The following is a 23,738-nucleotide window of genomic DNA, read 5'->3' on the forward strand; positions in this document are numbered from 1 at the left end:
CCCCCTTCCCCCCGTTATACTATTTGAAACACCTTCATGATGTTGAGACATTCATACTCCAGTGTTAAATTTCTAACCTAGTTATACTGGCAAACAGATAATGCAGAAGGTGACCTTTCAGTCATAAAACTGAAACACTGTTGGGTTTTCTAAACTTTCAGGAGCCATAATGGGTATTTTGCGGCATTGATCTATCTTCATGATTAATTTGCTTTGCAAATAGTATGTAGAAGCATTTGCACATAATAGGATTTATACCGTGTGGTATCTTTCTGATCTGTTCCTAATCTTTTGCATGAATAATAGTGCTTTTTTTTCAAAATCACTACAAAATGAGATTATGCAGGCATGCCTTGTGGTTTAGTAAACGCAACTTGATGAAATTTTAAATCATAATGAATCATTTTCTACAATTTAATATAATAGGTAAGTGTTTTATGTTTTTCTACTTTGCTCCATACTCTATTGCCCTATTGCTTCGTGTTTGAAAATGACAAAGTCTAACTGTATATATTTGAATTAATCACAATATGAATAACACTTTTTAATTAACACTTTTCTTGTTCCTTTGCATAGATAATACTGATCTAGCAATTCCAGAAGAACTGATAGAAGTATCTGAGGTTGATGAAGGGTTTTACTCTAGAGCTACTTCTAGCACAAGCCAATCTGCCTTATCAAACAGCAACAACACCAGCAGCAAGATCCTTTTAGGGAAGAGCCAACGAAGGTCTGGAGGAAACAAAGCTGGGGGGAAAGAAAAAGAAGCTTCTGGGGAATCCTGCAAAGAAGACATTTCTCGAAAACAAACTCAAAGAGCCCTGAGTGAGAATTTAGATCTTCTGTCTTTAAAGAGACTGACATTAACTACTAGCCAATCCCTGCCTAAGCCTGGCAGTCATAGTTTGGCTAGAACTACCACTACTGTTTTTAGTAAATCCTTTGAGCAGGTCAGCGGTATCACAGTTCCAAATAACCGTAGTGGTGGAAATGGTACTGAAGCAAATAGGTTTTCAGCATGTAGTCTTCAAGAGGAAAAATTGATATATGGAGCAGAAAGAATAGATCTTCCCATTTCAAACAAACAGTCAAATCAGCAACGACCTCCTAGCATCAGCATAACACTGTCAACAGATTGATGTTTGACAAATTACTTAATATGAAAAAGGAATCTGGAGATTCCGTTGATAGTGTTGTACATTGTGCTCCCCATCTTCCCCTTTTAAAATCTCCTCCAAATTCTTGATATCGTTAGAGCTTGGCTTGCATTTGACAGTGTGTCTAGATTACAATTTCAAACTATTTTGCATTGTTTCAAATGTTATTAATAGCCTACAGCATTTTTTTTTACACTTGCACTTCCTATTATTTACGTCCCCCAGTTGTTAACAAACATTGGCAGCCTCTGTTTAGCCATGCTGGCATAGAGTGTCTGTGTGTTGTAAAATATAGACTGCAGAGCAAAGGGATCCTCTTTCTCAGGATGTAGCTGTTAAGTAACTACATTGCATCAGTGACTGAAGTTTTCTGTTAACAGGGGTTTGTGACTCAGGAATGAAATTTGGGATGACATTGGAATAGGTCCATACAATAAAATCAAGCATCGCAGACCAGGCCAGAGAAAATGTGCTAATGTGAGAGATGAACTTTGTTATAGGCCTACAGCTAGAAGCACCAGTTGAGTGTTCCATGTTAAATGGAAACTTTCATAACAGTGGGCCAGATCTTTGCATGTGCCTGACTTAATTCACAAACTCCAATGTGTTTGCACACCACTTGAGTTGCATATTCCTGTAAGTATATGGGTATATGCAAACTGAGTTTTTTGTACGATATGTCTCTGTAAACACTTGGTTGAAAACTTGGCTCCAAAAGTCATGCAATGGCAGATCAAACTTCTGCTGGGGACAGGAGTTTTCTGTGATGAAAATGCCATAATACTCAGAAACGTGACTAAAAATGGCACTGGGTGGGTTCCATGTTTGATTCTGAGTTACCAAATGTGCTCAGTTCAAAAGCGCCAAAAATAAACTAAACTAAATAAATAAAATTCCACCAGTCCTGTTAACTTAAAGTGGAGTCTAGGAGGGAAGGTTGTTTTTTTTTTTATTATTTCTGGCTCAAAGTTTCACTGGCAACAAATATTATTCAACTGGAACTCTGTGATCAATTCTGATGAGTGAGCTAGAAGAGCTTCCTGCTGTTTCCCCTAGCTGCATTGACTGCAATACCAGTCTGTTTAGTCACATTTTTTACCCGTAACCATGTTTGAAGATCCAGGATAGTCAGGCTGCTGGGAAAGACTGTAAACAGATTTTTCTTTCCATTTCTTCTGCGGTGTGGTGGGATGCAGAATTACAAAGGAGCAAGTCCTCCTCCCAAACTTCCCTCCTGCCCACTCTGAGCCACTATGTTCTGTCAGGACATGCAGTGACTTTGGTTTCTTATCTAAGTCATCAGGAGTAGGCACAAAGCTACTAATTAGAAAGTCATTATCAGCATTTTTCATCACTCTGTGGAAAATGTTCATAATTACAATATCAGTATGTTTATGCTGATTTTGACACCTGTTGCATTGAATCAAGCACATAATTTTAATGGAATAATGTGTTTAAAGAGCAGGCTTGTTCTTGAATGAGACTAGGACAATATTACAAAAGGACATATACAAATTAAGAATCTTGCAAGCACAAAGGGAAATGATACTGTAATTATTTTATACCTAATTTCATTTATGTTGTAACTTAATGTTGTTGTAACTTTCATTTATGTTGTAACATATAACTCATGTCACCATTATTTTGCCAGTTTGAAACTACAAAATATCAACATTCTTTAAGGTTACTATAGTAGTGTTTTAAAAAAATCTTATTAGCTGAGATTATAGCTTTAACAATGCTTATTGATTGCAAGCTACACACAAATGGGGAGAAGAGAAGCTGGCAATAACCACTCCTCGAAAAGTGAGGGAGTGTTTTACATTGTATAACTATGTGGTCTTTTCTCAGGGGAAGTGGAGAAAGTAAAAGGGAGGTCTAATGTATATCCATTCATGAGTATTCAGATCTCTTTGGTGAGGTTCCTTTATAGGCCAAAAATGTCAAAGGGCAGCATGACACAGAGCAAGGACTAAAGCTTTTTTAGACTTCCCCTAGTTGAGTTTTGCCCTGAGATCCGTTCTTGATTTGACTGAAAACTAAAGCACAAATACATTTAAATAAGCTCTCATTGTAGACTGTCTGCAGCCTCTTAAGCACCTTTTAGAGTGGGGTGACAATGTTGTGTTAAATTTTGTTAATTTCCAGCCATTGCATATTTATAGCATCCAAACCACAGGCAGTGGAAGAGTATTGGGGAGCTGGTAAGAGGTATTACTAGGTAATGTCTACATAATAGACATTCTGCATTTAAGATAACTTGAAATTCCTTCTGGGAGACCAAGAAGGGATGTCCACTAGAGTTTTGCACAAGATCCTTTCCTAGTTCTCACTAAGCAGAAAGCACAGCCTTCCTCTGATTTCCTAGCTGTAGGGTAATACAATTTTAAAATTTAACTTGAACTGTACCTTTAAGTTGACTTATAACTTATTGATTTAAACTGTAATTCCAGTAAACTTTTTATCATGACAGTATTAAGCATGGATTAGCTTTAAGAACAAATTTGTATTTTAAGTAGTTTCTTTTCTAGAGAAATTGTGATTTTTTTTAAAAATTGTCTCCATAGTAGTTAAACCCCCTTTTTGATTCAATAGTGGTAGAAAAGATTTTGCTATACTGGAAGATCCAGCCATTTAAGTTTGAAGCTACAGAGTAACCGAATTAACTGTCTTTTTTAGAAGTGTATTTGAAATGCCAGGGATACAAATGAGTAACTTTAATGTTTACAAAGCTGTCACTTGACTGTTCTCCAAACTACAGATCAAATGGTATTTTTTAAAAGGGTAAACTGGTTTTATCTTGCACATTTAGTCATTCTAACTTTGGCTGTTGGGTTTTTTTCTTCCTAGGCTTAAATAAATGTTAAAACAAAATGATAAAACCCACATTCCTCTTATACAATAGAATTTATATAAGGTTTTATGGTTTTCAAGTAAATGTGATTTAAAGGAAAGATTTCTTAATGCTAAAGGGCTACTGCTTCTTCTTACACATGCAGCTTTATGTACATAAGTCTTTATAAGCCTATCTATATGGTTTATTCATTGAGTACATTTTGTGTAACTGCCACAACCTAGGTCCTGACAATACTGAAATTTTACTCTAACAACCTTTTTATAACCATAAGTATTTAAGCTTATAACTGTATTATTTAAACAACTGCAGGAAAGTTTTAGGAATAAGTATGTTTAGCTTCGTATCTGAGACTGTCCAAATACCCACCAAGACTTCTACTTGGAGACCGTGTTAATTAGTGAATCTCGAGAGTTTTTAAACTTAAATTTTATACTAATCAAGTTTGTATTGAGAATATAAAAGTTTTCTTTTTTTAAAGTAAATGTTATTGTAGTCTTAAGAAATTACATCTATATTGTACAATGGTAGTTCATTTTGAATGAATACATTTCAGGAGTTACCACCATTTAATAGAATATTCTGTAGAAGTAAAAAAAAGATCTCATTTAAAAACAAAAAACTCAAATAAGTGGTACTAAAGAAAAAAATAGCTAATGCTTATACTTAGGTTTGAACTCCATTTCATTATGTCAAATGGAAATGTTTCCAGTGCTGCATTAACACAGCAAAATCTAACATCAAAGTATTTGATTACCTAAAGATTAACAGTGAACTACTATTTCCTGTTGTCTAGAACTAGGACACTTTTGTGCAAAGATTGTAGACATTTTAACCACCTTATGTAGCTATGTTCTGTAGTAATTTTTTTTGTTGAGAAATTGTTGACATTCATGAAAGGTTATTGGAGTTCCTATTGCTAGAAAAAGTAATACTTAAAAAAAAAAACTTTCTAGAGGTAACCAGGCTCCTTTTGATTAGCATAAGGATTATACAAGTTTTTAGTTTAGTAATTATGGCAAATATTTCTTTAGTCAAAGTTTAATTTTTGAGGTTTAAAATGCTGTATATAGATGTGTAACATATTGGATTTTGTATCTGTGTAACTCCATTTCTAAAAGACTGCAACAATGGACTAGATGTATATTTTTAGTAACACAGGTCTATGGAATAACTGCATCAGTTCACAGGTGTTCTCAGTCTTAACTTGAAAGGTTAAGTTGAAATGAAAGTGCCACACTTTTTCATATTTTTCATGTTTTGCATCGTTTGTGTGATTATTTTTCTGTCTTCTATTTTGGTAATGCAGTGTTTCACTTTCTATATAGTAAAATATGTTTTAAATTGTACTCTAGAGTTAATATTCCTGAAGTATAAACCATGAATTTGCATTGTTTTGTGTTTAATATTTTTGGCCATTGGAATAAACAAACTGGAATTTTGTTTTTCAAGTTGTATACATTTATAAATACTTTAGTACTCCACATTTTTCATAGCAGAGTTTTCCCTCATTGACAGGTTTTGTTGAAATAAATCTTGAGTGGTGAGATTATACTTCTCAAAACACTTGTTCACGTTTGTATGTAAACAAAGAATCTAAAATTGCAATAGGACTGATCATGCTACTACGATGGGGTAACTCGGGGTATATTCATGCATACCCTGGGCTCTACATATGGTATATACTGTGGCCATGTTGTCCTATCTACACTGCAAATAAATATGCTGGACAACAAATGTCTGTAAGCATGTCAACAGTGGCAAAGATTTGTAAGCCTGGCCTACACTAGGAAAATTAGATATTATTTTTCACTAGCAGTGCAGCTCCACTGATGGCAACATGGTGCTAAAATATCAGTCCTGTCTACAGAACAGTCACAACTGGTAGAGCTGCAACCGTGCTGAATTTCGGGTCTTTATTTTGCCAGAACTGATAGCCATAATATACACAGGGTGCCTTCACTAGCTCTCCAGTCCAGTAGTTTTTGTACTGCTGCAGTAAAGAAGCAAACACGATCAAGCAGGCAGTTCAGAGTAAATGGACTTAGTACTGGGTGTACATTCCTCACCCACTTCTCTTTATGATGTAGCTTGAGGAGTTGAGTTGGTAGCATGAGTAGAGAGGTAATGTTAGTGGTGGTGTTTGCTATCAGCTGGTAATGCTGCATGGAAAGGAAGGTATACAGTAGGACTTAATGTAGCATTGAGCTAGTATCAAGCTAATGCCATTGAATGATGTCCATTATTTAGCGTTTTTAAAACTACCTGAACTCTTCTCTTCTTCCTTCTGTGAATAGGAAACAAGATGTAAATAGCATCTTTAGGAAGGAAATACTTTGTGTTCAGGTGGATTAGTATAAATGTTTACTTATTTCTTGTTTTTAGTGTGTTGCTGTCCAGAATAGAGGTCACACTTAAGAGCTGCCTAACTTATTTGACGTGTTTAGAGTTTTCTTAAGTATAGTTAATACAGCCATGCCATGTATCTCTAGCATTAGGTTCATACTCATCACCCTAATTGCTTAAATTATTTATTTATTCCTATTGGACTTCATATTTGGGAATCAGACAGTGTAAAGCAAACTCTTATTTCCATATAAGCAAGTTCCTGGCTGAAGAGTCTCCTTCAAATGCCACCACTGTGCTTAGCTTAGTGGATGGGGAACTGGATGGGACTAGTTTCAGAGTAACAGCTTTGAGCAGGGGGTTGGACTAGATGACCTTCTGGGGTCCCTTCCAACCCTGATATTCTATGATTCTATGAACAGCCGTGTTAGTCTGTATTCGCAAAAAGAAAAGGAGTACTTGTGGCACCTTAGAGACCAACCAATTTATTTGAGCATAAGCTTTCGTGAGCTACAGCTCACTTCATCGGATGCATCCGATGAAGTGAGCTGTAGCTCACGAAAGCTTATGCTCAAATAAATTGGTTGGTCTCTAAGGTGCCACAAGTACTCCTTTTCTTTTTGGATGGGACTAGCATCCCAAGCCCCAGAAGGAAATGAGGTGGAGGTGGGAGCACATGCCGGGAGAATGCAGGTTGGCCCTCCTCATCCTCTGGAGGCTCTATCCATCAATGGACCAGCTGGAGGAGAAGAACTGATTAGCCCCTTACTTTCCCCTTTCATTAATTTAAACCTTAGCCTCAGTCCTTGGGGGAACCTGTTCCTTCCTTCGAAGCCTCTGTTTCAGCAACCTCTTTCTCCTTGTAATTAGTCTCAGAACTGTGTTTTTGCAGATGCTATGGGTCTGACTGATCACCTGTTATGGGCATCAGGAAAGGAATTTTTCTTCCTCATGGGGCCAAATTGACAGAGGCTTGGTGAAGTTTTTCCACCTTACACACAGCATCTGGGAGGCATAGTTAGATTAAGCAGGAGTAGGATTTAGCTAATTAGTGATAGTACAGGATAGGGATGTTAGTTTGTCATAACTTGCAGCCAGTTTCCAGTGTAGTTAAGGGGCTAAAAGGGCCACTCCCAGAAGTAAGACCTGGGATTTTGCTAATTGACCTTGTGTTTATGGGATAGGGGAGTCCTGGCCTTTTTAGTACCCTCTGTCCCCCTCACAGGCAGGGGAAGGGTGGGCAGCAGTGAAAGGATTCAGAAGAGTAAGCTAAATTCTAGGGGTAGATTGAGAAGAGTTTATTCTGAGTTATGAGTTCTCTGTGGGAGTTCTGTAATCCCTGTACTGCAACCACTTAAAATGCCTGGTATGTGAGAGTATGGGTGACAGGGTGGGTAGTGTCCCTTCCCTGTTTCAAGTTTAATAAAGTTGCAGTTACTGCTTAAAATCCATTGCACTTACTGCATAGAATGTAGCTGATCATTTTCATCCAAAGCCATTTAAGAGCAGAGGTGTGTTTTTAAGGTTTCAAAACAAATTTTGGGAACTCTGTACATTTCTTCCTTTCTCAGCTTGCTTTTTTATTTCAGAAAGTCAGATTCAGCACTCTCTCTTTTTCTGCTTCACTGGGGTAAGGCAAGAATGAGCAGAGTCTCAAAGGATATTAACCATATCCTTTCCAATGAGAATACTCAAACATACAAGCTTAAAACTTTGATCTTATAAACAGTCTTAACTAAAATTCTATCACTTGACTGTCCAGGAAAACACACAAGCTGTGCAATTACTAGGGCCCTACCAAATTCACGGCCATGAAAAACACATCACAGACCAAGAAATCTGGTCCTTCGTGTGCTTTTACCTTATATTATACAAATTTCACAGGGGAGACCAGCATTTCTCAAATTGGGGTCCTGACTGAAAAGGGAGTTGCAGGGGTTACAAGGTAATTTTAGGGGGGTCGTGGTATTGCCACTCTTATTTCTGCACTTCCTTCAGAGCTGGGCGGCCAGAGAGCGTCAGCTGTTGGCTGGGTGCCCAGGTCTGAAGGCAGCACCCCGCCAGCAGCAGTGCAGAAGTAAGGGTGGCAATACAATACCATACAACCCTTACTCCTGTGCTGCTGCCTTCAGAGCTGGGCGGCCGGAGAATGGTGGCTGCTTACTGTGAGCCCAGCTCTGCAGGCAGTAGCTCAAAAGTAAGGGTGGCCATAGCATGCCATCCTTACTTCTGCCCTGCTGCTGGCAGTGGCTCTGCCTTCAGAGCTGGGCTCCTGACCAGCAGCTGCCACTCTCCAGCTGCCCAGCTCTGAAGGCAGCACTGCTGCCAGCACAGCACAGAAATAAGGGTAGAAGTACCACAACCCCCCTACAATAACCTTGTGACCACCCCACAACTCCTTTTTAGGTCAAGACCCCTAAAATTACAAAACTGAAATTTCAGATTTAGATGGCTGAAATCATGAAATTTATTTTAAAATTCCAATGACCGTGAAATGGACCATGAATTTGGTAGGGCCCTAGCAATTACAGTCAAAGCACATTCATTTTTAAATTCAAGGGAATGCTCATAGTAAGCACTTTTTTGCTGTAATTGTTCAGTTCTAGTCCTGAGTTATTAATTCCCAACTCTGGTTCACGATACAGTAAATAATATACTATAACCAAAATTAATGATCTGGAGGATGGCGTGGATTGCACCCTCAGCAAGTCTGCAGGTGACACTGAAATGGGAGGAGTGTTAGATACGCTGGAGGGTAGGGATAGGATACAGAGGGACCTAGACAAATTAGAGGATTGGGCCAAAAGAAATCTGATGAGGTTCAACGAGGACAAGTGCAGAGTCCTGCACTTAGGACAGAAGAATCCCATGCACCACTACAGACTAGGGACCGAATGGCTAGGCAGCAGTTCTGCAGGAAAGGACCTAGAGGTTATGGTGGACGAGAAGCTGGATATGAGTCAGCAGTGTGCCCTTGTTGCCAAGATGCCTAACGGCATTTTGGGCTGTATAAGTAGGAGCATTGCCAGCAGATGGAGGGACGTGATCATTCCCCTCTATTCGGCATTGGTGAGGCCTCATCTGGAGTACTGTGTCCAGTTTTGGGCCCCACACTACAAGAAGGATGTGGAAAAATTGGAAAGAGTCCAGCGGAGGGCAACAAAAATGATTAGCGGGCTGGAGCACATGATTTATGAGGAGAGGCTGAGGGGACAGGGATTATTTAGTCTGCAGAAGAGAAGAATGAGGGGGGATTTGATAGCTGCTTTAAACTACCTGAAAGCGGGTTCCAAAGAGGATGGCTCTAGACTGTTCTCAGTGGTAGCAGATGACAGAATGAGGACTAATGGTCTCAAGTTGCAGTGGGGGAGGTTTAGGTTGGATATTAGGAAAAACTTTTTCACTAGGAGGGTGGTGAAGCACTGGAATGGGTTACCTAGGGAGGTGATGGAATCTCCTTCCTTAAAGGTTTTTAAGGTTAGGCTTGACAAAGCCCTGGATGGGATGATTTAGTTGGGGATTAGGTCCTGCTTTGAGCAGGGGGTTGGACAAGATGACCTCCTGAGGTCCCTGATATTCTATGAATCTTTATGGACTGATACCTAAATGTGCCTAAGTGCTGACCACGAACTGTCTAAATGCAACATATACATAGATTGCAGGATTTAACCAATCTGAAATCTTCAGAAGCAAGTATGCTTGATTCTCTTTAATAATTTGTCATTAGTGTGTTGAAATATACTGTGCATTGTTACAGAACACTTTTTCCCCTAAAGATCTCAAATGTGGCTAAGTTTTTGTATTTCACAAATGGGAAAGTTGGGGCAGAGATGTGGGCAGTACCACTGACACTCTAGGAACTGGAACATGGGATTCCTTACAGCTACCAGTAGTTCTGTACAACGCCTCAACCACATGGCTTTAAAGAACATGGCCTTTAAAGAACAAAGCTAATAGTATGCCCATCACCTTTTTATATGGGTTTTGTATTTGGCAAATGAAAATTGTATGATCAGATAAGTCCTGTTCCTTTTACCATATTTATGCATCCTGTGCAAGCACGCAAAACTATCTTATTTTATTAATATGCTCTAGGATGTCATATTACACAGATAAATACATGTGCATATTTAACACTGCAAAACAAGGTGGTAAATAATGAATAATCAACCGTTCAATGTCCAGATACATTACCTTGGTCATTATTGCTTTATGAGAAGATGTAACAGAGAGCAATAGACAGGCAATATCTGAACATATAAACATATAAACTCGTATAGGAAAAGAGAATGGCTTGCTGTTAAGAGGGGAAATTTTGGGGTGGCCTAGCAGTTTCCTTTTTTATAAAAGGGATTGGAAGATAAAAATGTGATACCTCTTTTCACTCTAATAAGGAGTTCCAAAATAGAACAAATTAGGAAAGCAGAAGGTGGTGGGGGGAGGAGGTGGTCTGGTAGGACTGCTTCATGCAAACGTTTAAAATACGACACGTTATCAAAAGGTGATTGAAGCAAAGAATACCCATGTGTGAGAGAGCATGTGACCTTAGATTGCCTTTTGAAAGGAGAGGATTACATGCTGGAAAAAGCAAGTAGGTGAATGAAGACAGACTGGAATGCTCTTTTCTGGGATAAGTGGCTTCTTATTCCTCTAGTTCTCTTAGTTGCAGATGACTACCCAAAGCAAAGAGCTTGAAACCAGATGTTCTTGGTTTCAGATCTAATTTGTAATCTACTTCTAAGAGTATCTGAATTTCCCTCTGCATAATCAAGAGTAGAGGCATGACGCCCCCGCCCCCATGCTACTTGGATTTTGTGATTTTTATTTTTTAAGACAAAATGAGAAAAAGGAAGCTACTTTTAATTGGCTTAGTAACTTTTCTTCTTGCCAGAATCAGTGGTACTTTTTGCTGATTAAACATATGTCATTATTCTAGCTGTTCAGTGCTGGAATAAACCAAACCTCAAAGATGCCAATAGCTTGCCAGGTGTACTGTGACTCAGGCAAGTACTGTAGGTCCTTCAGTAGCTAGGCCTTATAAGCACTAGTGCTGGTGGGTCCCAATAACCACTCAGACAAAGTCTTAAGGGAAACAGTATATTAGTAGCATTGTCAGGAAAAGGTTGCAGATACCCACGGTACAGAGGCTTAAACAGTTACAGTTCAAAGTGAGCAGCAGTGGGTCTATGAGTTTCTGAGGCAGTTCAACTGAAAATTAGGACTCATCAGACCTACTGCCTAGGCTGCTTCGCCAGTCAAGTCTCTATTTCAGGCAAATAGGAGCTTGCCAGTTTCCAGGCCAGGCTAACATTGTCTATACTTAAAATGCTACAGGGGAATGTGGCACTCCAGTGTACACGTTACCTATGTCGACAGGAGGGATTCTGGTTGGCAGCAGAATTCTTCCATTGACCTGGTGCTGTCCAGACAGAGCATTATGTTGGGTTACCTATGCTGCACAAGGGTGTGGATTCTTCACATCCCTGAGCAATGTAGTTATGAGGACCTAATTTTCTACTGTAGACCAGGCTTTAGTGGTGTCTCTCTCTCAAAGAGATCCCTCAGCATTGGCTCCCTGCCCAGTCACAACTGCTCCCCCATAAATCCTGCAGTGACCTGCACCTAGCTGTAATGTCCAGCAGTCACAGCCTGTTCCACATGCAGCTCTGCATACGGTTCCTGGGGATTCCTCTGCAGCAGCTTTCAGCTTGTCTTGAGCTACCCAGCCACACAGCTGCTGCTTCCCAAAAGCACCCAGTCACTTCCCAGTCAAGGTCCTTACTCCTTCTTGGCCAGGGGAAAAGGAAGCATAGTGAGGAGGGGGCTGATGGGAAATGTAGTCTCTTGTCCAAAAGTTCCTGGTAATTTCCTGGGCCCTCATCCTTGCTCCTACCTGGCCAGGAGCAAGTGTTATGCTTATAAGAAGCAAATGGAATCTTTTTAAAGGGGATAAGACAGGAAGCCATGTTTATTGAGAGTACAATTTAAGCATTAAAATCAGCATATGCTTCCATTCTCTGTCACACACTCACACTCACTCACTCACTCTCACACACAAAGGCCCATGGCAATACACCCTTCTTTTATAGTGATAAGTTCCCATACATGTGACCTTGCTGTATCACACCGGAGCTGTCAATCACGAGGTATTCAAGGTTCCTCTTACTTAGCATTATTTTGAGTTGTTACCGGGAGGATCCGCAGCTGTTTCTTATCTCGTCTCTTTGGCTCAACTCCTTTATCTCGTCCTTGGGGCATATGCCTTTGCTTTAGGGTCGTCAATCTGCCATTTGGGTGATTGATAATTAAGTTGGTGCCTCTTGACTCCTCCACTCCCTTCTTGACCACCTGGCCCAGTTGTCCTTTCTCAGTTAATTACCATACAGTCTGCACTCACACCAAATAGTAAATAAGGCAATTACAGCCATAAAACTTCTTCTAAGAACACATGTAAACACAACCAGAAAAAAATAAACTCAGAACAATTTCTTCTTACTAATTCAAAACTAGCAAAATGGAGTACAATTTTACTTGAGACAATTTCTTCCCATTCGTGTTTTGGCCTACACAAGTGGGATCAGACTGACCAAGTCTCCCAGTATGTTAAGGAGACTCCCATTTGCAACCAGAAAATTCCCAGCTCCTGATTTAATAATGTTATCTCCTGCATAAAAACGAAATTACCCAGAATTGTATGTCAGTCACACAAGTGCATCAGCCCCCTTCCCTCTCTTTGAATCAGGAGAGAGACTGGTGTGGCTGAAGTACAAGATTCTGGGTAATGTAGTTGATCTCTGCTCTGTTTTTGCTGATTCTTCCAGTGCAGAAGGGGCATAGTTGTCTGGGCTCAGTGGCCAATGGCAGGTGGAGGAGGGCAGATTTGAAGCTTGGAGCCGCAATGGTGGTGCACAGCATGAGGTGGAAGGGGGTGGGGAGGGGCAGGTGCGGGGAAGCTTGGGGGGAGTCATGCCCTATTCTTGTCCAGGCCTTGGCTGCAGCAGGGGAGGAACGGATGTTCAGGGCGGGGAGAACAGCCCCACTCACCCTAGAACTCAGTGTAGTATGGGGTCTTGGGGATCAGGCAAAGGGTTCATGCCATTTTCTCCCAAAATCTTTGGGTGCAGTGGGAGGGTGATTGGAGAGGAGATAATGCCCCTTCCTCTCCTGGGACTTGCTGCAGCATAGAGGGGGCAGGGTTGGTTCTTTTCTGCTACATGCATTCTCCTGAGAGCAATTGTCTCTGCTTCCCCAGGTGTAACAGCAGCCCTGCCTGCCTCCCTCCCCAAATACTGCCTATAGCCAAGTGTATAGCCCTGCTGGGACGGGGCCCTGCACGGCGGGAGGGGACGACAACTCTGCTCACCTCACTGTGTGTTCTATGGTATGTAAGGCACTGGGTAGGGGTGGAGGTTGAGACTGAATGGGGGCATTAGTGGGGGAAGCAAGGGCGTGGCAGTGTTGATGGGGCTGGAGGGAGGTGGGGCCAACAGTGGGCGTGTTGGTGGGGTGGGGAGCAGGATGCTCTTTGAAATTAATTTGAAAATGTTGGTCTGTATGAAGGGGATGTGCAGTGGGGAGGGGGCTGATGGGAGTTGTTGTCTGCTGCTTAGCAGAACCATCACACATAGAAATTCTAGTTAAGTTCATCCTTTCTTATATTTCTTAAACATTTTAGCATAAGCTGGTTTGGCGGCAAGCTCTGCATTGAGCAGCATTAGAAGATACTGTGCTTCAAACACCAGCAGTGGTTGGCCTACGTTCGGTTGTTTTTTAACAAAGACAAACGAAAACACATACCTATCATCCCCCCCAATCGCTTTGCTTATATATTCTTATCCCTTTCCTCCAGCCATAGGCTGTCTTTTGTGTAGTTGGACTGTGTGATGTGGCTTCCTGCATATATGGACAGCACCTATCCCAATGGGGCCCTAATCCTGAGGGGAATCTTTAGGTGCTGCTGCAACACAAATAATTCCATGTAATATTTTGTTACCTTCACTTCTTTACTATGATGTAGTGAATTTATTCAGCCACACTGCTCTTTTCTAAAGCCCAGAAGGATTCATACTTTTACATTACAATCTGTTACTCATGTATATACACATGACAGAAACCTCTGATTTTCATAATTAAATCTATGAATAGATCTTGTATTAAATAGCTTCCAAGAGTTTTCACAATCTGCAGCTGCTTAACTTGCTGCATTTTCAAGGTAGCCTCAGCTTGTTGGAGGCCGCTTCACTACGACAGAAGCTTTCTGAGCTGCTGCCAGATCTTGCTCATGCTGTAGATAGATAAGGCCTTTAAGCAAAGGAGCAATTCAATGTAATTTGAGCAGGGCCAGCCCACAACATTTTGGCACCTGGGGCGGGGAGCTCAAATGATGCCCCCATGCCACCTCGCTTGGGCCAAAACTTTGAAAGGTCTCAATTCTGCCTTCTTCCTGTTCTTCTACTCTCATGGTACTGCTCTGCTACCTCCCCAATAAAAAAGAACTAACAACTTAAAATGCCTCGTTCAAAAATTTGAAGTAACACTTAACTTTCAAATGCCTGAACAGGAAATGTAACTTTTCTTGTCTGCATAGTAAACACTGGCATTTTTATCTGTTTGAATAATCAAAGTGGAGCTTTCCGTGCCTTCTTGGTTGCAAAGATTTGAACTGCTGAACGTCCACAGTCTGGGCCAGCTCATGCTCTATTGAGATGGTGCAAGGCCGACCAGCCTCTCCTGTGTCATTGTGGAGCGTAGATGTGTTTTTATTAACTTCAGCTTGGAGAAGCTGCGTTCTCCACTGGCAACTGTTACAAGAAGTATTAGGAGTATGCCCAGAGCAACAAAAGCATTTGGAAAGAGGGTGGTCATCTTATTTGTGCACATATATTCCAGAACAGCCTTTGGAGTTGATCCTGCTGAAATGTATCATGAAAAGGCTTTCAGTTCATCACCTAAACCACTCGCATCAATATCACGCATCTCATTATGTGTCAACACTGTCTCTAGTGCAATGCATTGCTGGTGTAGGTCTTCTTCGGGTATAGTGAGGAGTTTTGGAATATCATACAACGTCCCAAATATACTGCTGTGTTCCTTGAGCTACATGAAACATTCTTCAACTGACTGTATTGCACAATCTAGCACCTGGTTAAAGAATTCAACTTTGAATTGTTGTTTGGGGTCTCTTATGGAATTATCCCGTGCCTCGTAATCAAAATGTTGTCTTCTTTGGTGATTCTTGTATTCTTGAATGGGTGGGAATATAGCTTCAGTGTGAAGTTCCTCTGCCAACTTCTCTGCACTCTTCAGAACGTTTTGAAATCCCTCATCTGACTGGTAAGACTGTAGGTATGACTTTGCTTTGTCCAGGTGTTTCATTGCTCCAGATATTTCAGGGTCAACACCTTGGAGTCTCTTGCTTACAACATTTATTTCAAACAGTATGTCATGCCACAACACTAAGCCACACAGAAATTTGAAGTTATGTATGTTTTTGGTAATTCCATTTCCCTCTGCCACTGTTCTCCCACAACAGTTCCTGTCATAGCATGATCCTCCATAATGGCTATTATGGCATCATCTATCTTTCCAATTTGGTGTTTGATAGGCTTTATCGCCTCCACTCGACTTTCCCATCGTGTGGCACTCAGTGTTTTCAGTGTCAGAGAGGATGTTCCCAGAAGTTGTTTCAAAATTTGCCATCAATGAGTTGATGCAGAGAAAAATACATAGATGCTTTGAATTACATTTAAAAATTCAGCAGCCTTACTAGAAGCTGATGATGCATCACTGACCACCAAGTTCAATGAATGAAAACTGCATGGACCAAAAAAAGCTCGCGGGTTTAACTCTCAGATCCGTGGCTGCACTCCTCTGATCTTTCCTCTCATCTTGGCACCATTATCGTAGCCCTGACCTCTCATGTCAGCTATCGCAATTCCCGTATCTTCCAGCTTTTTAAGAAGCACATTTGTCATACCAGCTCCTGTAGTATCATCAATGTCAATAAATTCTAGAAAATGCTCTCTGACAGTCACCATTGCAGGGACATTTTCACTACGTTCCGTTGTTGTTACAGAACGCACCATTAAAGTCATTTGTTCCGTATGGCTGATGTCAGGTGTGCAGTCCAGAATAACAAAGTAATATCTTGCTGACTTCAGATCTGCCACAATCTTCTGTTTGACTTTTGTTGCCAGTAACTGTATGATCTCATTTTGAATTGTTTTTCCAAGGTAGTGGTGTGTGTAAATTTCTTGGGTGGTGACTCTTCTTAGATGCTCCTGGAGTACAGCATCAAACTCAGCCATCAACTCCACAATTTTAAGGAAGTTTCCATTGTTCAGTATATACAGCTGATCTGAAGTGCCCCACAGTGCTAGGTTTTGGGTAGCAAGCATTCTCACAATGACAATGATCCTTTTCAGAACATTTTGCCAGTAAGAAGACTCTGATGTAATCTTCTCTTGATGCTGGTCATCTACGGTGGCCTTTAACCTTAGTCTCATTTCAAGCTCTTTCCACCTCTGGAATGCTCTCTGGTGATTTGCTGCCTTCTCATGCCAGATTTCTAGCCAGATTTTTCCAGTCCTTTGTTCCGGTAGAACCCGATGTGGCTGGAAGAGTTTGCAACAAAAACAGTATGGAGCATTCTGGGTTTTTGAGTACATAAGCCATGGCCTCTCCATTTTGTCACCATTGGGGATTTCACGCCAGTAATGTGTTGGATGAAAACTTCTATTTTCATGGTCTTTGGGGAACATGAAGTTTTCCACTTGCTGTGGCCCATGCAGTACAAGGAAGTCCCTCAGGCTACTGCTCAAGTGGGTCCACAGTCCTGGATCATCTAGACTTAAAGAACTAAACTCAGCAGCAGCTGTTTCTTGTGCCTCCACCACAAGTTTCTCTGATCTACACTTTTGTTCAGGAATGTGCATGGTTACATCCATTTGAGATGGAGATATGGATGCTGCAGAAGCTGCCAGGTCACCTGCACTCTGACTAACTGGAAGATCAGGCATCTCCTCACCCTCACATCCTCACTGGGGTGGGAAGACTCACTGTGAACATTTGTGTCTATGTATCTCAGGAGAGCTCCTTCCTGCTTAGATAGAAAAGTTTCCTTTGCTTTTTTTCTTTTTCTGAATGCTGCCCCAGAGGGGCATTTTCTTCTTCTCTCATGACTGCTGTTCTGTGCCAGCTATAGTGGCTCTCAACACTCAGTTGAAGAGGACAAATAAGCAGGCTGGTAGCAGGGCCTGAGTGAGGGAAGATATCAGCGTCTTAAGGGCCTAACTGGCTCCTACTACTTCAGTTGACTGCCTGTTCTCCTCAAGTGGGTTCAGGGAAGCAACAGGAAACAGGAAGCTCCCTGAGAAGCTGGTGTCAATCAGTCCAGGCTCCTGGGGGTGCTAGAAAGATATATAAGAGGCTCCTCCTCCTCTCTCTCCCTGCAGCTCCTGCTGCTTTCTGTTATTCCCTCTCACCTTTTCTCCTGAGTGCCTGTTATGTCTCTTGTGCCCTCCTTCCTCCAGCACAGCACTCCAACATCTCTGTGCATCTAGAGCAGAGAGAATACATAGGCACCAGCAGCAGAGACAATTTTCTACACTCTGGGTCCTAGTGGCACCCAAGTCTGGCACCTCCCCCCCAAGTCTGGCACCGCCTCAGTTCGCCTCATGGTAAGGCCAGCCCTGAATTTGAGTGTTGCATACATGTTATACTGTTTTCCTGTTTGAGTGATTGCACATGTGCATTCCATTCTTGCATGTGGATGTGCTCTGAGTACAGTCGCTGGAAATTTTTCCCTCAGTGGTACCCATCAGGGCAGCTCAAGTGCTATCTGCTGCTGTGTGCCACTTGCATCAATATATAGGCCCATCCGACCCCGAGCCCCCTCAGTGCCTTCTTAGGGCTTGTCTACATTCACCAGGGGATCGACACGTGGCGACTGATGTATCAACGGTCGATTTAGCGGGTCTAGTGAAGACCCACTAAATTGACCGCAGATCGCTCTCCCATCGATTCCTGTACTCATCTCAACAAGAAGCGCAAGGGGTGTCGACGGGAGAGAGTCTCCCGTTGACACAGCATAATGTGGACCCCACGGTAAGTAGATCTAAGTACATTGACTTCAGCTATAACTTAGATCGATCTCCCCCCGTAATGTAGACAAGGCCTCACTGCCTGTGAGACTTGCTGAAGCTCCTGCTCTTGCTTTTGCAGGTGCTCTCAGTGGACTGTATTCTCTTGTAGTTTATTGTAAATAGTTCAGTGTTTATTGAGTTAGTTAGCTTTTTAGGGTTTTGATTGATTCCTGGTGCCAAGGGATGCCTCAGTCACCCGGCTTCAGGTCCCTATGTTTCCTGCAGTAATGCTATGCCCATAAGCAACCCACACTCAGGTTGCTTGAAGTGCCTTGGGGAAGCTCATACAGAGGAGTGTTGCCAAATTTGCAGTGATTTTTAAGTCTCACACAAAGAAAGATTGTGAGTAGAAGCCAGCCTAAAATTTCTACTTGTGGAGGCAGCTTGAGACCTCCATCTGAGCCAGGTCAGTCAGACTTGGCGCTGAGTGCCTCAGCGTTGGTAAGGAGTGTGCCTCCTGCCATGCCTGAGTGCCAGCATTCACCATCCCCAGGGCCTAACAAGAGGCACAAGAAGCAGTCTGATCAAAGCAGGAGATCCCTGGCTCCAAAGTTTGCTATGCATGGTGTTAAGAGTACAGTGCAGTCTATTCGGTACCACAGAAGATGGCAACATTGAATCCTGTGCCTAGGCAGGTTCTGTCAAGTCTAGAGCCAGAAGTGGCTCCTTCCACGTCCACAGCACTACACAATACTGACACTATCTCAGTACCAACCCCACTGGAGGCGTTTGCAGCTGCCAGGGACACCCTGACTCTGTCAGTGCCGGTACAAGAGTTGGCCGTTGGCAGTACAAGAGTTGACACTATCGGCGCTGGCAGACACAAGAGAACCAGCAGAATTGCTGCAGTGCTGGGTATCTTGCCAGCCTCATGTAGGCATGCCCTTCAGTACCATCAAAGGGATAACCCATGATGCTTGCTTCTCTGAAGGCCTCTCGACTTTGGCTCTGATCTCCAGAACCTTCTAGAACTGCGCCTCTGTGGTCAGCAGAAGGAAAGTCAGCTTCTTCCATATCAGAGATTGGGTCGTACATTTACCATTGTTGGAGCAACTCTCACTACACCTCCTCTAGGTGTTTCCACCCTTCCATGGATCCTGTCAAAGAAGTACCGTCGAGTGGTTGGCCAGTAGGTCACTGAGAGCCTACAGCTGTTCATGGCCTTTTTGGAATCAGTGAGATTTCCCCCTATTTCCAGGCACTTCTATTCGGTGGCATCAAAAAGGTGTATATATATAGCTTCCAACTGCTGCAACATATGGAAGTGAACCACTCCAGTCCCTTTGGATCCAGGTTTTGTTTTCCATTGACAGTCCCTTTCTTAGTTTCAGTTGTTGTAGTTCTTAGCATGTAGTATAGTTTAAGCATACTGATAAGTGTAGATAGTTTAGTATAGTTGGTAGGATGGTGGAACCGAAGAAAAAGCTGGGATTTAAGATATGTGCTTCGTGCCCAACTGTCTTCCTGGCTTCAGACAACTGTTAGGTGCCTGAAGTGCCTGGGGGAAGGTCATTCAATTTCTGGGTGTCCCATTTGCTGGACACTCAGAGCATGCAAAGAGAGGAAGAATAGACTTCTTTAGGAAGCTCTATCTGCTAAACCCTCTGGTTCCGGATGGATATCAGATCCAAAGCCTAAGATACTGGATTTGGCTCCTGTGGCTTCCTCCAGGACTAAGCTGCCAAAACATTCCAGGATGTTAGGCTCCATTCTGACTCCATTTAACTTTGAAGAGCTGAGTATTTTTCTGGATCTGATGCTTCCCAGGTCTCTGCTCCTGTACTGGGACCATCCTTAGATCCAAAGAGGACTTTTACACTAGTGGTTGATATGAGTCTGAACATTCCTTGGAGCTGAGTGAGAGGAAGATGGTGATGAGGAAGAGACTGGAATTGTGGGTTCTGAGGTCTGCATCTTTACCTGAAGAGGGAAGAAGAGCAGAGGAGATTTAGCCTTTCTCAAGATCCATCTATGCTTCCTAAGACTCCTACAGCAGTGGTTCTCAAACTTTTGTACTGGTGACCCCTTTCACATAGCAAGCCTCTGAGTGCAACCCCCTTATAAATTAAAAACACTCTTTTATATATTTAACACCATTATAAATGCTGGATGCAAAGCAGGTTTGGGGTGCAGGTTGACAGCTTGCGACCCCCATATAATAACCTCACGACCCTCCTGAGGGGTCTTGACCTCCATTTGAGAACCCCTGTCCCCCTGTCAGCTCTTTCTGATCTTATATCTCTCTCTACCTTCCAGTACCATTGTTGTCTCTGGTGTAGTCCATAGCGGTTCTGAGGTCAGATCCTCATTTAGAGAAGGATAAAGGAAGAGTTAAGAGACCTGATTCATCCTGGTTCATACCTCTTCATCCTGGGTTCCCTCACTCCTTTGCTCCTCGTCCTATGGATGTGTTTCCAGATCCTAGCTATTGGAGAGACTGGCTATCCTGGTCTTCATGACCCTAATGGGTTCCACCACAACATTTTTTGAATCATCCTCATGGATGGAGAGGAGATGTTTTATCTGATAAGGATATGATGGCTCAGAAATCCTTGGTTCTTCTTCGAGTAGTGTCCCTGTGGGTGCTCCACTTCAGGTGGCAGTGCGTCCCAGTGCCATCGATTGGAGATTTATGGTAGCAGTGTCCATGTGGGTCACGCATGTGCAGTAGGCGTCTTGCAGTGCCGTTGGTGCCACGTGGAGCATGAGCACGACCCAAGCCCACGAGTTCCCCTCAACCATCCTCGGCTGAAGATGGAGCAAAGGGGCAGTGTTAGCACTTCTCCCTAAAACTGTTAAGAAATAGCTTTTAGATAGAGTTAGTGTTAGTAAAAAATACAAAAAGCAAAACAAAACAACCCTAAGATGAAACAATCTGATCCATCCTCTGTCTTCCTTGAACACCAGGCCTCAGACTTGATGTGAGGTTGAAAAGTCATTGACCAATCAGTGAGGACTCATCCCTTTCTTTATCTGGAGACAGGCTAGCCTGATTCAACAGATAGCCTTATTACATCGGATGTATGGACCCTAGAAGTTATGGAAAAGGACTATGGTATTCAGTTTGAAAAACTATCCCCTTTCAAATTCCCCCTACCTTTCCTTTTCAGGGAACTTTCACATGACTACTTTTGGAAGTACAGAAATTACTCCAAATAGGAACTGTCAAGAGGGTACTAAAACATCAGTGTGGTCAGGGTTTTTATTCAAAACACTTGGACTTTGTAGCAGGGAAAGCCTTTCTCCCAGAGGACAGGTTTCTAAAAATAGAGCAAGCTGTTTTTTTAAATTTGAACCTGTCAGACCTGGAAAGTGATGGTTTTCCCAGGTCTCCTGGATTTGATGGTCGCTACCACTTTTGCTCTTCTCAGAATAAGGCAAATGCAGCACTAGAGCTCAAGTCTACAGACCCAATCTAGAGAGTGTTCAAATGTTTGCCACCATACCTCAAAACGTTCTAAATTTGTTGAGGTGGTGGATGGACAGATTAAATGTTCTCAGAAGTGTCCTTTTTTATCCCCTTCATCATTGGTCATTATAGTAGATGTGGAGTACATTTGGGTCATTTTACAATCCAAGGTCACTGGGCTTTTCAGGAAAAGAACTTGCATCTAAATGTGTTGGAATTGAGAGCCATTTGTTTGACTTGACCATTCCTTGCTACGAGTATGGTATGTTCTCATAGAGAGGGGAAAGTTTTTTCTGGCAGCAATGGACAATACATGAACAAACACGATGGGGTTGCTCATTCTTCCAGTTATCTGCTCAAGCAACCAGTCTATGGTACTATGTATCCTTCACAAGGTCTATCTGGCAGCTGAGCATTTAGCAGGGGAGAGCAATATTCTGGCAGATTATCTCAGACAGTTCTCAGAGGCATGAGTGGTCCTTGATGGGTCAAGTAGTACAAGACATCTTTTGCAGTTGGGCTTGGCCCCGTGTAGACTTGTTTGCTTCAAGGTTCAACAAAAAGTGTCATCTCCTTTTACACAACCTCCAGCAACTTACACTCTGCCCAAGCTGCTTTCTTGACAACTCTCTTTTTCTACTTTGCTCATTCTATCTTTTCTGTCTTCTTTCATGCCACCTTTACATTTGAACAGTACTCCAATGAATGCTTAAACCTCCTCAGTTCCCTCCTACTGAAAAGGCACCTTTCCACAAAACTTTTCAGCTGTAAAGCCAATGTATATTGTTCATGACATTGTCCCTGTTAATGACTTTAAATTGTGAGCTCTTTAGGCCGGGGTTTCTTTTCCCTGTTGAGTGCATTGTACACCTTGGAGAACACCCTACATACTGTGAGATGTACATTTGTGATGGATATTATGATACTTATCTAGAAATAAATTAATTGGGAAAGAAAAGATTTCTGTGAGCTGCCTAAGTCTATTGTAACCTTATTTGTCCATTGACTATATTCTTGACTTTCTCTTAGTGTCAAGAATAGTATTACTTATGACCAAAACCAAATGGAAGGACCTTTGTAACACTACAAAAACAATAACTCTTAGTCAAAATTGTTCTCTGAACATCTTTAACACCAATCAACATTTCTTTAAATGTTTTGTTTGTGTTTTGGGAGAGGGTCTAATTTAATGTTAAACCCTTAATAACAGAAACTGAATAGTGGAGATGGGGTTCTTTCTGGTGGGAATTTGGTAGATTAAACAGTTGTGTGAGGCATCTAGGTTCCTGGTGTTCCCAAAATATGCATGAACACAATCCTGCTCTAACAGTTTTTCTGTTTCAGGAACCTCTAAAATAATTGAGCTAGTTATTCGTGAAATTCTGTTTCAAATAAACGGTGCATGATGGAACAAAGCTTAAAATCTTCCCTCTGCCTTTTCCTTCTCTTCTGTTTGGTCAAAGCTGCGATAATTTTTGCCTCACATCCAACACTTGCTGATATCTTGGAAAACCAGGCACTTTGCCATATGCTGTTCTGTAGCTGATGTATAAAAGTGATTTAAAATGTTGGGGAATCAAGCATTATGAACGGTAGGGGCACTAATATAATGGCTGAGTGCTCTGAGTTTTTAGATAAATTGCACAGGGGTGCTGCTCCTGCCCCTGTTCTCTGGTCTTGAATACTCTATATGTTTTCACAAATTCTCCTGTCATTGGTCTAACATCAGCGAAGAGCCAAGAAAGGATGCTCTTGTGATTAAGACACTGGATTGGATTTAGCAGATCTGGATTCAATTCCTGGCTCTGCCACAGACTTTCTAGGATCTT

At 41.9% G+C, this 23,738-nt stretch overlaps 2 protein-coding genes across 16 annotated transcripts in view; one reads left to right on the forward strand and one right to left on the reverse strand.

The window, feature by feature from the left end:
* FAM126A (family with sequence similarity 126 member A) overlaps positions 1-5,454 on the forward strand; it is an 84,429-nt gene extending 78,975 nt beyond the window's left edge. For 9 of the 11 annotated variants that reach the window (XM_043541071.1, XM_043541072.1, XM_043541066.1 and 6 more), the window contains one exon: positions 577-5,454. In XM_043541071.1, the coding sequence (XP_043397006.1) occupies positions 577-1,139 (563 nt within the window). In that variant the 3' untranslated portion in view covers positions 1,140-5,454. The remainder of the gene's footprint in view (positions 1-576) is intronic. The other 2 variants (XM_043541075.1, XM_043541076.1) reach the window with 1 other exon arrangement.
* Positions 5,455-10,313: 4,859 nt separating this feature from the next.
* LOC122464708 (zinc finger MYM-type protein 1-like) overlaps positions 10,314-23,738 on the reverse strand; it is a 57,283-nt gene continuing 43,858 nt past the window's right edge. For all 5 annotated transcript variants that reach the window (XM_043541081.1, XM_043541079.1, XM_043541080.1 and 2 more), the window contains 2 exons: positions 20,862-21,292; positions 10,314-20,420 (listed from right to left, as the gene is read on the reverse strand). In XM_043541081.1, the coding sequence (XP_043397016.1) occupies positions 16,206-17,375 (1,170 nt within the window). In that variant the 5' untranslated portion in view covers positions 17,376-20,420; positions 20,862-21,292 and the 3' untranslated portion in view covers positions 10,314-16,205. The remainder of the gene's footprint in view (positions 20,421-20,861; positions 21,293-23,738) is intronic.

This window comes from Chelonia mydas, chromosome 2, assembly GCF_015237465.2.
Source record: "Chelonia mydas isolate rCheMyd1 chromosome 2, rCheMyd1.pri.v2, whole genome shotgun sequence".
Lineage (NCBI taxonomy): Eukaryota > Metazoa > Chordata > Testudines > Cheloniidae > Chelonia > Chelonia mydas.